The sequence below is a fragment of the Danio rerio genome, chromosome 5 (genome assembly GCF_052040795.2).
Source record: "Danio rerio strain M-AB ecotype USA chromosome 5, GRCz13ab, whole genome shotgun sequence".
In the NCBI taxonomy this organism is placed as follows: Eukaryota; Metazoa; Chordata; class Actinopteri; order Cypriniformes; family Danionidae; genus Danio; species Danio rerio.
In genome coordinates, this window is record NC_141025.1 from 25,307,861 (window position 1) to 25,322,187 (window position 14,327).

Below are 14,327 nucleotides of genomic sequence, written 5' to 3' on the forward strand. Positions count from 1 at the left end.
AGGAGCAGAAATGGCTGTTCAGTGGCCCTAGTGCAGAAACTCCCTTCAGAACCTTTATTTTTAAGGGTGTACATGTTGAGGGGGTCACTTGATCTGTCTGTGTATGTAATTGTATATATATCATCATTCACAATCTGGGCTGAGTGAAAGGTCTCCCCGTTCACTGCGGTCATTCTCTGCGCTCTGGTCAGGTCTTGGCAGTGTACTGTTTGTTTTCTTTTACCTTTGGCCTTTGCTGAAACCACTGTACTCTATGCTATTCGCTCCTGCATCATTTCTGCAGGCAGTTAAGTTTGTTCTTGAACTGAGTCAGTATCACAGCAACCAGTCCTGCTGCCACGCCAACTACTGCCACAGTAATGCCAATTATAATGCCAACAGACTCTTCCATCCAACCTGAAGAAAAAACATTATACTATCAGTCATCTTTAACAGTCTCAAACAAATATAATTGCTTTTCTAATACTTCATACATATTTTTCAAAGATTACCACTGTGGTCATCTAGTGATCACCTAGTTCAAGCTTGTTCTGTCAACATTTAGCTATTAAAAGTCGGTTTAGATTTAATTTATTTCAAGTCTTTAAGTCTTAAGTTATTTTGTTGATCAGATTCAATTAGATCAAAATCTATTATATTAACAAATTATATTAATTTGAAAATACTCTATATGTTGTATAAATGCAGGTTAACTATATATGTGCTTGATTTTGTTTATTTGTTGATTTGATTGTGCTGTACTTTTCACCATACTAAACAAGCAGCGATGAAAAGGATCTTGCGCCTGGGCTCACCGCCATCCACTGGCCTTATGATGACAGAACAGTGGACAATAATAATTTAAGCGGATATATACTGTATATATATATATAAACCCTGATACTGGCATTTTTTACAACAGTTCTGTCTAGTTCTTGAATCCTTTTGGCTGATATTTGTGTGATATTAAGCAAATAACAGCACTCCTACAGTATAGAGGACACTCTACAGTTTGACAAATATTGCAGCTGTTGGACAACATAATGTACCTGAGGCTTTTTTTGTTGAGAATGTAGTGGTTTAAATTGCAACCATGCAGTTTCTTTATAAGGATAGTGCATGTTTTAAATATTTACAATTTTGGAGCATCGGATTCAGTGCATCGGCCATCGTCAGCCTGTCTGAGCAGACCAAAGAAAGTGACGATTGACATTTCACCACAAGATGGTGACAGAGACCTCATAATACCGCATAATGCTGCTTTATAAGTCCTTAGGGTAGAAAAACAAATTTTTTCAGCATAAATTTTAAACTACAGCTGAACAAACAATAAATCAGATAAGTAATATTCTGGGTCGAGCGTTCTCTTTTGTTTGTTGTTGTGCTGTATTTACACCACAGAAATTGGAAGTGTTTGTTTTACTATGGCTTTTTCAGGGTTAATTATTGTGATCTCCCGATTGCAACAGAAAAATACTAGGAAATCTCTGCAGACTGATGGCATTTCATGCCGTTTACTCTTAAAATCTCCAAATGTCAGCCAAAATGACCTGTTTTGTCATCACTTTAGACATTATGCTAGAGATTCTTTCAAATACTAGCTCTAAAGTGACATTTGTGATCTGGCAACAGTTTCTGCTGTTCTGACTCTTAGCTGCAGATGTGAATGAATGGCAGAAGAAACTAGTTCCTCGTAAAAAGGGTTTTTAGACTCCTATGTTTGATTTTCTGTTTTATGCACAATTATGCCGTCGAACTGTTGTATAATCACAATATCACACTCGTAGCAGCAGAAAGTTCGATGTCTGTAAATGGCAAAAACTGCACTTTTTCAGCTGAAGAAGTAAAAAATATCCGACTTTGTTGAGTTTCAGATTTAGCTCAAAGAGACTTTTTTGTAGGCAGTGGCATGTTTGAAATATTGTTGGAAACTGGTAGCCATTGACATCCATATGGTAGGAACAAAAATACTATGGAAGTCACTAGCTCCTGCTTTCCACCATTCTTCAGTACGTCTTTTATTTGAGTTCAACAGTTGTCAGAAACTCCAATAGGTTTTGAACAAGTGAAGAGTGAATAAATGATGATAGAATTTAATTGTTTTGTGTGAACTGAACATGCATCACAATTTTTTGTAGCCCATAGAAAGATTTTGTTTAAGTAATAAATGAAGGGATCTATGGTGATATTGCTATTTTAGCTCATTTCTTTGCAGAAATTCTTTTCGTTTTCTCTTACCCATCTCTTTACGGATGCTGAGTTTGGTCCCGGTTCCCTGAACAACAGTCGAGTGTCCTGAAATGAACGCACAGAGATACAGGCCTCGATCATCCACCGAAATGTTCCTCAATGTCAGGGAAAGATCTCCCATTGACAGATCACCAGACAGAAACACACGGCCGGCAAACCCGTCCCCCACTGTCTTATTTCCATTCAGCACAGTCCTCCGTCCCTCCACATTCTTCATGTACCACCTCACCCTCTCCACAGCATGTGCTTCATCCACATCACTTTTATTTAAAAAACAGGGTAACACCACATCCTTCCCTTCCACAGCTTTTGCCTTTGGAGGCTGTTGTAAATACAGCGCCCCCTGAGGATCAGAAGGATAATCATCAGGCTGAGCGGGTGAAGGCTCTGTTGAAGATGTGATGAGGATGGTGAGGGGTGTTTGAGTGTGATTGGTGATGATGCTCGCATTTACAAGCAAACAGAGAGAAAGGAGCCCAGCTGCCAAGAAAAGAACAGAAATTTGTCTGTGCAAAGATCATACAATTAATAATTACTGTAGAGATCAGATTAAGAGGACAGTTTATCAAAACTTAATTTTTATTGTATAAAAATCTGAAGGAAACACTATGATCAAAATAAGAGAACAGCAAAGATTAAAGCATAAAGAAAGATTGTGAACTTCTGAATAGTACAGCGATCAAAAATGAGTAGGAGGTTTGGAGGCCCTAGCTTTCAATGACTTTAGCACATATGCGGCCAAAGGACATCCTTGGCCTCTCAAACTCCTCATCTGTGCTTTTGTTCACTTTTCTTTCAAAATTTTCAACAGTTTAGACTTCCTCTTAGAGTCATAACTCTTTTGCCAAGGATTTCCCAAAGAATTTCAATCTGGTAGACATCAGAACTCTGGGCTGGCCACTTTATTATTTCAATGTTTTCAGCTTCTGCTTTATTCATTTTGATGTGTACAGGCTCATTGTCCTGCATGGAAATTGCTGATTAATTGATGATGAAAACAGAGAAAGAATCACATGTAGAAGAAGCTTCTGATAAACATTTGCACTCTTTCTGTCATGTGTCTGTATAAGTGGCCAAACCCCTGCTGCAGAAAAAAAATCCCTCAAACCAGGATGCTCTTTCCTCCACCATTCACTGATTTCTGCTCACGCTATTGGCTCAGTCTCATTCCAGTTTTATGATGAACAGGTTTCTCATCGGACCTAAATTACTTAATCTTGTATTCATCATTAAATGTGAAATTTGGACCAGTTTTTGTGTGTGTCTACACAACATGCTCCTCAGCAAAGGTTAGTCTGGCCTTTTGATTCTTTCTGCTGATTGGTTAATGCAGAGGGCTTCACATTACAATGTCAAATGATCTTAAATGTCAAGTCACTGCATGCCTAGTGTGTTTGATGAACACACTAGGTGCAACAGCATTCCAAGACAGCCAGCATAACTGTAGATTATGGGAGATGTGAATTGTGATGTGGCAAAAGAACCAGTGAACAACCCGAGCACTCTGAAGATGACAAATATTTGGCTAAGTTATACTGCATAGCCTGTAGAGCCATGTAAACAATGAGATCATCTTTATATTCTCTCATAATTTCATACATCCATTATAGTTTTGTCTTATATAAGATTCCACCATTTATGTGTTTACTTCCCATATTTGAAAACTATAGCTTCAGTAACTTTTATTTTGTTTTCATTTTGAGTTAAATCCTGATTATATTCCTTGTATGCATATTGCGAACTGATTATGACTGATTTAGTCTGAAATCAGTTTATTTTTTCAGAAATGATTCACCATTTCCCTGGGGAGTGTGGAAATTTATTCAAATAGGACTAAGCAGTGACCTCGAAATTCAGCAAGTTGTAGATTTTCCAAATGGTTGTGTACAATAAGCTGATGCCAAAGAACTAGCACAGATGGAAACTAATAGTGTTGTGGCCACAAGTTGGCTAGCATTTGGTCCTATCTTGACCCAAAAATTGTGCATGAACGCACCAAACATTGTTCTGCACCAACGTGAGGGGATTTGTCTTTCCGCAACTGCAAAATTAATTAAATTCATCTTTATAGCACTTGTACAATGTAGATTGTCAAAGCAGCTTAACGTAGAAGTTCAATTAAACTGAAACCACCACAGTCCAGTTTTTAGATTAGAAGTTCAGTTTAGATCAATTCAGTGTAATGTAAATGTTACGGCTCAAAGCCAAAACACTGAAGAGCAGATCCATCGATGCGCAGCTCCACAAGTCCCAAACCAAGCAAGCCAGTGGTGACTGCAGCGAGGAACAAACTTTACCAATTGACAAAAGTAATGAAAAAAACAACAGAAAAATCAGGCTCAGTTTGGCATGATCAGTTGTCCTCTGGCCAAATTTCTTGTGCAGTGCTGCAGTCTAGGCTCTGGAGGCTTGAAAACGCTGGCTGTCCATCGTGGTCAAGCTGCAGATCTGAGTAGGTCACCGGCAGGTGCAGGCGAGCCCACAGGATAAATGTGGAGACTCGTATGTCATTAGGGTGATTTCATGATTTCATGATTTTCAGAAATCAGTCACACGTTCTACATTTCTCCAAAGGCATAGGTTGTGTCCGAAATAGCATGCTTCCTTACTATATAGTATACTGAAAACAGTATTTGAGCTTAATAGTATGTCTGACTTCATAGCATTTGATAAACAGCTTCCGGCTAGATTCTGAAGTGTATATCCAATGGATACTATGTTATGCTATGATACCACGTGAAATCATTCATGAACAGGAGTGAAGTGACGTGGCTGATGCAGGTAGATTACATGACAATGACAAATGACAGATGTAGTATGTCTGAATTACATTCATACTACTCACATTCATACTGAATAGAACATTCTTTTTCTAATGGTCATGTAGTAAATTCAGATTCAAATTTAGTACCTATAAGAGTAGTAGGCATTTTTAACTCCAGCCATAGATATTATAATAGAAATTAAAATGTTTATGGGCAGTAATCTGTCCTGTTGTTCCACAAAAAGAAACTGGAACTTCTGACACACACAGTGTAAACAAAGTAGCATTTAGTACCATTTTCACAGTACTTGTAAACATGTCTGATTATCTATTAATCTATATTGTATGCAAAAATTAGTGAAGTGTCGCAAAATTACAGCCGGCCACTTTGTGTTTTTTTTCAGACTTTAATTGTTTACAAGCTAGATCTTCTTGCACTTTGATTCCTTACTGATTAACCAATCAGTGTGCACTCTTCAGCTGACATTGATTCAACATGCTGAATCGGGCCAACAAGCTCTCACATTAACCCAATGAGAGGTGACGTGTGGAACACACCAAACCAACTAGCCAGACCGACACAGACTGTCTACCCAACTAAGCCCAATGGCCAACTGTCTGCTCTGGGTGTCCTGACCCTAATATTGATCTCCTCTGTACAGTATGTATATAAAAGAGGAAACCTCAAATTAAATATGTATATTATGCAAACAAATAATATGAAATTAGCTAAACTCAATCTCACAACATAAAACCAAACATGAAAATGATTTACATGCAATAGTAACCGCTCAAGAACATTCGAACTAATCAAGGAAAATTCACACATATACACACTCACACTATAAATACAGGGGCTTGCATAGTGTTATGGTCACACTAAGTCCTTTACTAAAATTAGAGACTCAAAAGTCGCAAGGATTAAAATATCAAAACTCCTACGTGCATGGTAAATCCTCCAACCTTTGCTTTATTTGGTCAACGGTAGTTTAGCAGCTCAGAATGAATTTTCTAAATCAAGGCTAATAGTAAACCGATTTGACGTTACTCCACTCAGTGAACTCAAAAATGTTCAACTGATATGACTAATATGTTGTAAACACAGCACTGATGTACAATATAGTGCAAGATATGGTTACGGGTTTCTCTCTCATACGCCATGTCTTCTCATTAATATCTCAGAAAATACTGCTTCCATAAACATAAGTCAAGCTGCTGTAAAACAGTCAGTAAACGTTTAGTATAAAAGATTTGTGACCATAAACCACTCAGTTACTCCTGCTTGGCATTTACACATGTCTATATGATGTTTTGTCATGGTAATAATGTCTTGTTCAGAGAGGAAAAAACTGAAGTATGCTCGTTTATTTTTAGTTTTCTCAGTGTGTCAATATAAGTCATTAGAAATGAGAAAGCTATTACCGCTAAGAGGAAAATATAGTCTTACCTGGAAGGGCAGGGTGGAAAAGGTGACTAAGTAATGCTCTAGAAGCTAAGAGATTGAAGAAAGCCATTCTGTCTGGGAGAAGTGTCACAGTCTCTGACACCAAGCTGACAAGAGTTACACTTTATCTCCCCTCCCACACCAACACATGCACACTTTAGTCCCTGTCCACCCACATACCATTAATTGTACACCTAATATCTCTTTATCTGCCTGTCTATCTATCTATCTATCTATCTATCTATCTATCTATCTATCTATCTATCTGTCCGTCCGTCCGTCCGTCCGTCCGTCCGTCCGTCCGTCTGTCTGTTGTCGATGGGTCTTTATTCTGTTCTCTAGATTCTGGCTTAAAATCTCCCACTAGAGCAATGTGATCCCTCTAGAGCCTACAAAGTGTCTACAGAGTCTATTATGGGGAGATCAGCACTGATGACAAATGGATGTGGTATGTTGTGTTGAGTTGATGCTAACCAGCCTGAAACTCAACTCTCTTTCACTCAATGTAAAGAGTGGTGGAATGGACAGATTAGAGAGTGGAATATTTGAAACGCAAGATGCGTGCGGTTATAGCAACGCAGCAAACTAAATAATAAGGTCACCTGGTATACAATCTGAATCTTGTCAAGGCAGTTTTAGGAGAACGCTCTTTCAAAACCAAAGCTGCAGCTGATTACTAAAATTGAAACTTTTCAATTAAAGTGGTGAAAATGTATTTAATTTGTTTTTTCTCAGTCACTTCGGTGCCTTTCTCAAAAAAAAAAAAGGATGTGGATTTCCCAAAACAATTTCTCTAGATCTCTCAAAAGTAATTTTCAATGAACATATCAATGCCATCAAGATCAAAAGAACTTGTTTCTTTCTTGTTTGTTCATAAACCAGTCGGGTGACACGGTGGCTCAGTGGTTAGCACTGTCGCCTCACAGCAAGAAGATTGCTGGTTTGAGCCCCGGCTGGCTCAGTTGGCATTTCTGTATGGAGTTAGCATGTTCTCCCTGTTGACTTGGGTTTTCTCTGGTTGTGTATGTGTGTGAATAAGTGTGTATGGGTGTTTCCCAATACTGGGTTGCAGCTGGGAGGGCATCTATTGTGTAAAACATACGCTGGATAAATTGGCAGTTCATTCCACTGTGGCGACCCCTGATGAATAAAGAGACTAAGCAAGCTAAAGGAAAATGAATGAATGAAGGATGCCAAGTCAAGATATAACAGCACACTCTGCAAATTTGACTATGGCAACAGTTTGGATGACAACTTACTCTATTGAAATGCATAAAGATGCCTTTTGTATGGGTTATTTCAAAAGTACAAGTTTACACATTGTGGAAAATTGACTGAAATAGACAGATAGAAGTTACAATATGACTAGTAGTCTGACCAAAGATAAATAAATAAAAGATTTGTACACTCACCATGCTTTATAATGCTAAATTATTATGGCACACACCTGTTCAGTAGAACTTTCCTTCTCTTTACAGCTCTGTGTATGAGCAATTGCAGTGCATTTGATCTACAGGGGATGTGCCAGTTAGTCAGGCCACATTTTCTCTTCCACATCACGTCCTCCACCATTTTAAGGCCATGATTGACAACTATAGTGGCCCTTATTTCATTAGATGTGCCCCTATGTCCTCAACAGCGATATGTTTCTCTACACCTCTTCTTCTTATTCCTCTTCTTCCTCCTCTCAACTGTTGACCCTGTTGTTCATTCATTATGAGACCTTGTAAGGTCTCCTTGTGTTGTCCTCAGTCCGAGCTGGTGGATCATTCCACTGTGACAACCCATGATAAAGCTGGAAATAAGCTGAATTAATGTGTGAGTGAGTGAATGAGCTGTAACTTTGAGCTATTTTAGAGAACTGGACAATGTATGGCAAATGTTTTACTGTTTATGACAACTAGATTAATAATTTAGCATTGAAGAACTTTTGCAATGAACTGCGTAATGACTACACTCGCCAGCCACTTTATTAGGTACACCTTACTAGTACCGGGTTGGATCCCCTTTTGCCTTCAGAACCGCCTATATCTTTCATGGCATTGCTTTTTGACGCGTTGTGCATACAGTGATGCTCTTCTGCATACCTCTGTTGTAACGAGTGGTTATTCGAGTTACTGTTGCCTTTCTATCAGCTGGAACCAGGCTGGCCATTTTCCTCTGACCTCTGGCATTAACAAAGCATTTGAAACCACAGAACTTTCACTCACTGCATATTTTCTGTTTTTCGGACCATTCTCTGTTAACCATGGTTGTGCATGAAAATCCCAGTAGATTAGCAGTTTCTGAAATAGAACAGCCCGTCAAGTTCAAAGTCACTTAAATCACCTTTATTCCCTCTTCTGATGCTCAGTTTGAACTGCAGCAGATTATCTTGACCATGTCTACATGCCTAAATGCATTGAGTTTCTGCCATGTGATTGGGTGATACGAAATTTGAGGTAACGAGCAGTTAGACAGGTGTACCTAATAAAGTGGCCGGTGAGTGTAGTTTTGGTGAGTAAGATCACTGAGAAATATATAACAAATGTTAAGCAGCATAACTGCATTTGCGTTCCAAAGCAATCACAACTTGTTCAAATGAATGAGACCCTACTTTTATGATGTGCACAGCAATTCTGATCAGGAAAATGCATTAAAGCAACGGAGGAAAAAGTGTACAGTTAAGGCGATGAACATGTTTGGTGCTGCAGTGCAGAATTTAGGGTGTTGCAATGACCTTGGTATCCTATGAAGTCAATTTAGGGCCATTTAAACTTGCAAAATAAAAGAAGGTTTTGCGAACAAAAAAAAGTATTGAGCAAAAAAATAAATAAATGCAAATCTCTAAAAATCCCAAAGTGAAAATTTATTTTTGAGAATTAGGAAATGATTTTGCTTACAAAAAAAGAGCTGCAAAGGGAAAATTAAGTTTTAAGAAACAAAAATTAAATTTGCAAACAAAAAGAACTGCAAAAAAAAAAAATTGCAAAAAAACGATATATTTGCAAAAGATTTCTATATATAACATTGCCTTTACAAAACCCACCCAGTCAATTGCAATGCTCATTTTAATTTGCTTTTCAGTCAACCTTGAATTTTCTATTTTTGGTTTGTACCCCATTTAAACCATTTTCACAGGTCTTTACACGTCTTGAATTGAATTTCTCTCGCCCCCTAGTGGCGGGCTGCAGTATAGCTCATAAACCTCACTTTCCTCATGAAAACCAGTGGCATACAAGCTAAACAATAAAATAAATAAATCAAAATCAAACTATAGTTTAGATAAATTATTCCCAAAGATGATGTCTGATATTTTAGATAGTTATCATCACACAGACGTAAATAAAAACAAATTTAAAATACATTTGCTTTCTTTTGTCCGATAAAAGCAGTTGTGTCATGATTGTATGTTTTTTATTTAGGTTTGCGGGAGTTTGAATGGGACATTGATATCACAGCTCATGATCATTACTGCGCAGACTCTGGCTCTAAATGTCCTCATCAACGTAGCGGCCATAATGGCTTCTACAGTGTAGGTAAGTGGAGAGACCTGCATTGTTTTTTTTTTAATAGTCTGGCTGTTTCACTCAAATGTAAATGGACGTATTGACTGCAGTGAAAATAACCTTGGATGCCTTCTGTGTTTTTAGGTCTACTCAAATATTTGTTACAGATCACATTCTATAGTCCAGTCTATTATTATAATGAGCAGCCTTTTATGGGCTTTAAAGAAGTTGTAAGAGATTATATAGGTCATATTATGTTTATTTAGTTATTGAGAACCCTTGTAAGCAAAGTTTCCCCATCTCTATTTTGCTGACACACAAGCACCCATCATTTCAGTGTATGGCAGGCAATTATATGTGTATATTTCAATCAAGCTACATTTGTAAATTGTTCACTGAGTGCTTGCTGACTTGTGACTGTTTGGAAATACGTCTCCTAAAAAAGCTTTTACCCATGGCCATTATGAGTTTGAATGTGCACGGCTCATGCTATTTTAATGTGCAGGATACAAGCATAAAGTCATTTGTTTTACAGTTGATCATTACAAAGAGTCCCACGTCACGTCCTGCTCTTTCAGTGCCTGTTCAGCTCACCCATGATTTTATTACAAGGCGTGTGTAAAGCAAATACAGCAGTCGCTGCAAAAATAGGCACACACAATTTGCTCTATCAGACATCAAATGCATAACGTTGATGGATAAACTAAGTTTCCGGATCATTATGTCATCTCAGTCAGACAAAGAAAGACAACAGGCTACACCCATAGATGCATTAGACAGACAGACTGCATTAAGACCAAGTGCATTAAGCCTAAAGGTCGACTGCAGTGTGTGAGTGTGTGAGCGCTAATCATACTCAGGCTTTTAACACACTCCTCCAGTTAGTTCCGGTTCACTTTTAGCCTCCTCCACAGAGAAGCTCAATACCAACTACATTACTGTAAGACATTACAGTAAGAGCTGCGCTATCATGACAGATCCGAGATAAGACTCCAGAGCCTGTGTGCCGCAGGATATTTTTACACACTAATGTTTTGTTAAGTTGATTATGGCTGTTTTTAAAGGCATAGTCCAGCCAAAAATGAATCTTCAGTCATTTTACTCACTCCCATGTTGTACGAAATGCCATGAGAAAGAGAGAATCTCTAAAGACTCAGGCTGGTCTTTTCAAATTCCACGTAAGGTTCTTCATGAAATACAATGTTCTTTAGATCTTCAAACAGTTCTTCTCAATAATATTATTTACCTTTATTTAAGTAGGAGGTTTCCCCAGTATTGCAGCTAGAGGGTCATCCGCTGCATAAAACATATGCTGGAGTAGTTGGCGGTTCATTCCTCTGTGGTGTCCCCTGATAAATAAGGGACTAAGCTGAAGGAAAATGAATGGGTGAATAATCAGGAGGTCTTACTTTCTGAGAACTGTCAAACTATTCATTTATTGAATCCTATCATAAAGTAATCATATTTTGTCCATCATATTTAGACTTTTTTTTCACAGTTTGTTTTATTCTTCTATGTTTCTTCATTTACCCTAATCCAGAGATGCCAAAAGTAGGGCCCGCAGGCCAAAGTTGGCCTATTGTAACCTTTGATTTGGCCCACCGTTCCATCTGAGAGGAGAGAGTGAAGGATGAAGAGGGTTGGGGCGAATGCCTTTAACACAGAGATCGTCATTTCTAATTTGACTTAAGCCTTTTTTTTGCCACAGCCATATCACCCTGCAGCCCAAGACCGGTTACTCACTGAAGCTAAGCAGGGCTGAACCTGGTTAGTACCTGGATGGGAGACCACTAGGGAACACTAGGTTGCTGCTGGAAGTGGTGTTAGTGAGGCCAGCAGGGGGCGCTCAACCTGTGGTCTATGTGAGTCCTTATGCCCCAGTAAAAATGAAGGGGACACTACACTGTCAGTGGGCGCTGTCTTTCGGATAAGACGTTAAACCGAGGTCCTGACTCTCTGTGGTCATTAAAAATCCCTTGGCACTTCTCGTGAAAGAGCAGGGGTGTAACCCCGGTGTCCTGGCCAAAGTCCCTCTATCGGCCCTTACGATCATGGCCTCCCAATCATCCCCTTCCACCAAATTGGCTCTATCACTGTCTCTCAAATCCATCAATAGCCAGTGTGTGGTGAGCGCACTGGCGCCGTTGTCCTGTGGCTGCCGTCGCATCATCCAAGTGGATGCTGCACACCGGTGGTGGTGTGGAGAGACCCCCCTCATGATTGTGAAGCGCTTTGGGTGTATTGCCATACACATTAAATGCGCTATATAAATACACATTACATTACATTACATTTTTTTGTTTGTTTGTTTTATTACTGAGCTACAAAAGAAGTCTAAATTAATCTGTTTATGTTTAAGTTAATCTGTCAAAATGCTTAAATTCATCCGATTTCTTTAAATGTACAGTAAATAATGTCACTCAGCGGATAGAGGACTATGTGGAAGACATCTGTGAGCAAATCACATGCAAGCTCCACACAGAAATGCCAACTGACCAAGCCAGAACTCAAACCTGCAACTTTTTTGCTATAAGGCAACAGTGCTAACCACTGAGCCACCATGCCACCCCTCAATTATTTACTTATTTTTGTAAAAGGTTTGATTAAGATGATTAATGCTCACGTTATCACATTGTTATCTCTTTTACTTGAGCTTATTACATAAATGTTATCAGAATGTCTTGTAGTTTTTTTTTAAATTATGCTTTAAATATTTGAAGGTTCATTTTTGTTGTAATTCCATGGAAATAAGTTATTTCAAGTTTTACAGAATTTCTCCTTTTGGACAAACTGTCTTTACATTCCCTGTAGTCTGTCTTTATGGTTGCTTTTTCTTTTTAGCTTCAATGAACAACCAAACATGGTTCGTGATTAATTGTCTCCTCAAATGGAATACTCACAAGCACAAACAAAAGCACACCTGAGCTCCTACGCACCAACTGGGAGAACAGAACTCAAATCAGCAGATTATAAAATCCCATAAGAAGAGATAAATTCCTCATATTTTGCTTGTGTAATCTGTTTATTTCGTTGTGGCTCGGATGATGAGGTCATAGCAGAAGAACACGGTATGAATATTATAGACTGTTTTATCAGCAAAATGAAGCACCTGAGAAAGCATTGTGGTATCTTGTAAGTTCTTACAGTACGTGTGTTACTTTTTATTCAGTTACTTAACTCAGTGGTATTGTGTAGTCTCCTTTATTAAGTATAGTGTAATTTTGCCTCTAACAGGTGTCTAGTGTGATGTGACCTGCGCTGGGTTTATGAGGGAACATTATGTCCTCCTGTTGGACATGAAACCTGATCTGAAAAGGTGTGGCCACATCAAACACATTCACATCTGTCTGAACTATTGCACCGCCCTGACCATAACTTGACCCTCACCTCCAAATATGGCTGCTGAAGATCCATGTGTCAACTGCTGAGTATACATACAACCAAGTTTGGGCTGGAGGATTTATGAGCATTGAAAGTGATCTGATGACATGTGTACCGTTTAGAAGGACAGCGGCAGTCCAGGCTCTGCAGTAGAAGCTAGTATTTTGTTTCGGGATGGGATTGGGAACTCCAGCATGTTCACATTCACGAGGGACCACTAGCTGTCCCATCACGCAGCACCTGCGGACCACACGAAGGAAACTTAAGATGGCTGACTTGCAAAAATCTCGCTGGATGAGCAGTAGCACACCTGGTCGACTGCTTGAGAAAAGCTGAAATTAAAGTGCCAATGGTTCTGGAAAGTCATTAGTAGGGCTGTCATTCTCATTCATATTGCCTGCCTTGTGTAAAAAGGTATACTGTAAAAAATACAGTATTCCGCACAATTCATTCATGTTGCGAAAACACAAAATATTTGAGTTAAGTTTATTGGTTTTGACAATTTAAAGTTGATTGAACATAAAGCAATTAGGTTGTTCCCAAAATATCTCAAGAATTGTGTTGTCTCAGCTCATTCTAAATATGTAGTTTAAACAAATGATTTACAATTAGTGAGAAGTGATTTAGTGGTTTCATTGGCAAGTGGTTTGTTGTGGTTCATAGAGAGGCTTTTAACTTAGGGGCCCTTTTAGGGAATACCACAAGTATTTAAAAGACTCATGAAATTTGTGTCAATACACACAGTTTGACTGTGCCAATGTGTCAGCAAGTGCGACAGCCAATGAACTTAATGTGTTTGAGATTACAAATAAACATGATGCAATGGTATGTTGGCATAGACACATTTAAATATGAGATGTAATTTTTATTTGTGAAGAATAACATCAGCAGGTAAATATGTACAGATACAATTGCTGCATGTTCTAAAGAAATATATACAGAGCTACCCCTTAACCAGGGGCAGACTTAGTGATTTAGGGGCCCTTAGCAATTTTTGAGAAAAAAAGGCCCTGTAATATTA

General features: G+C 38.6%; 1 protein-coding gene across 1 annotated transcript; it reads right to left on the reverse strand.

Annotated features, from left to right (window-relative positions):
* Positions 1 to 22: 22 nt before the first annotated feature.
* si:ch211-137i24.12 lies at positions 23 to 6,661 on the reverse strand. Its single transcript, NM_001386782.1, has 3 exons — positions 6,441 to 6,661; positions 2,218 to 2,709; positions 23 to 396 (listed from the first exon to the last, which is right to left on the reverse strand). Exons 1-3 carry the CDS (start codon positions 6,505 to 6,507, stop codon positions 272 to 274), a joined length of 684 nt encoding a protein of 227 aa, NP_001373711.1. The 5' UTR covers positions 6,508 to 6,661; the 3' UTR covers positions 23 to 271.
* Positions 6,662 to 14,327: the final 7,666 nt, after the last annotated feature.

What these genes read in the sequence shown, in the direction of transcription:
- si:ch211-137i24.12 (NM_001386782.1), bottom strand. Translation starts at nt 6,507, where the DNA reads ATGGCTTTCTTCAATCTCTTAGCTTCTAGAGCATTACTTAGTCACCTT. An exon ending in TTTCCACCCTGCCCTTCCAG is followed by an intron (nt 2,710 to 6,440) that starts GTAAGACTATAT and finishes TTTTCTTGGCAG; the next exon opens with CTGGGCTCCTTTCTCTCTGT. An exon ending in CAGCATCCGTAAAGAGATGG is followed by an intron (nt 397 to 2,217) that starts GTAAGAGAAAAC and finishes TTTTTTCTTCAG; the next exon opens with GTTGGATGGAAGAGTCTGTT.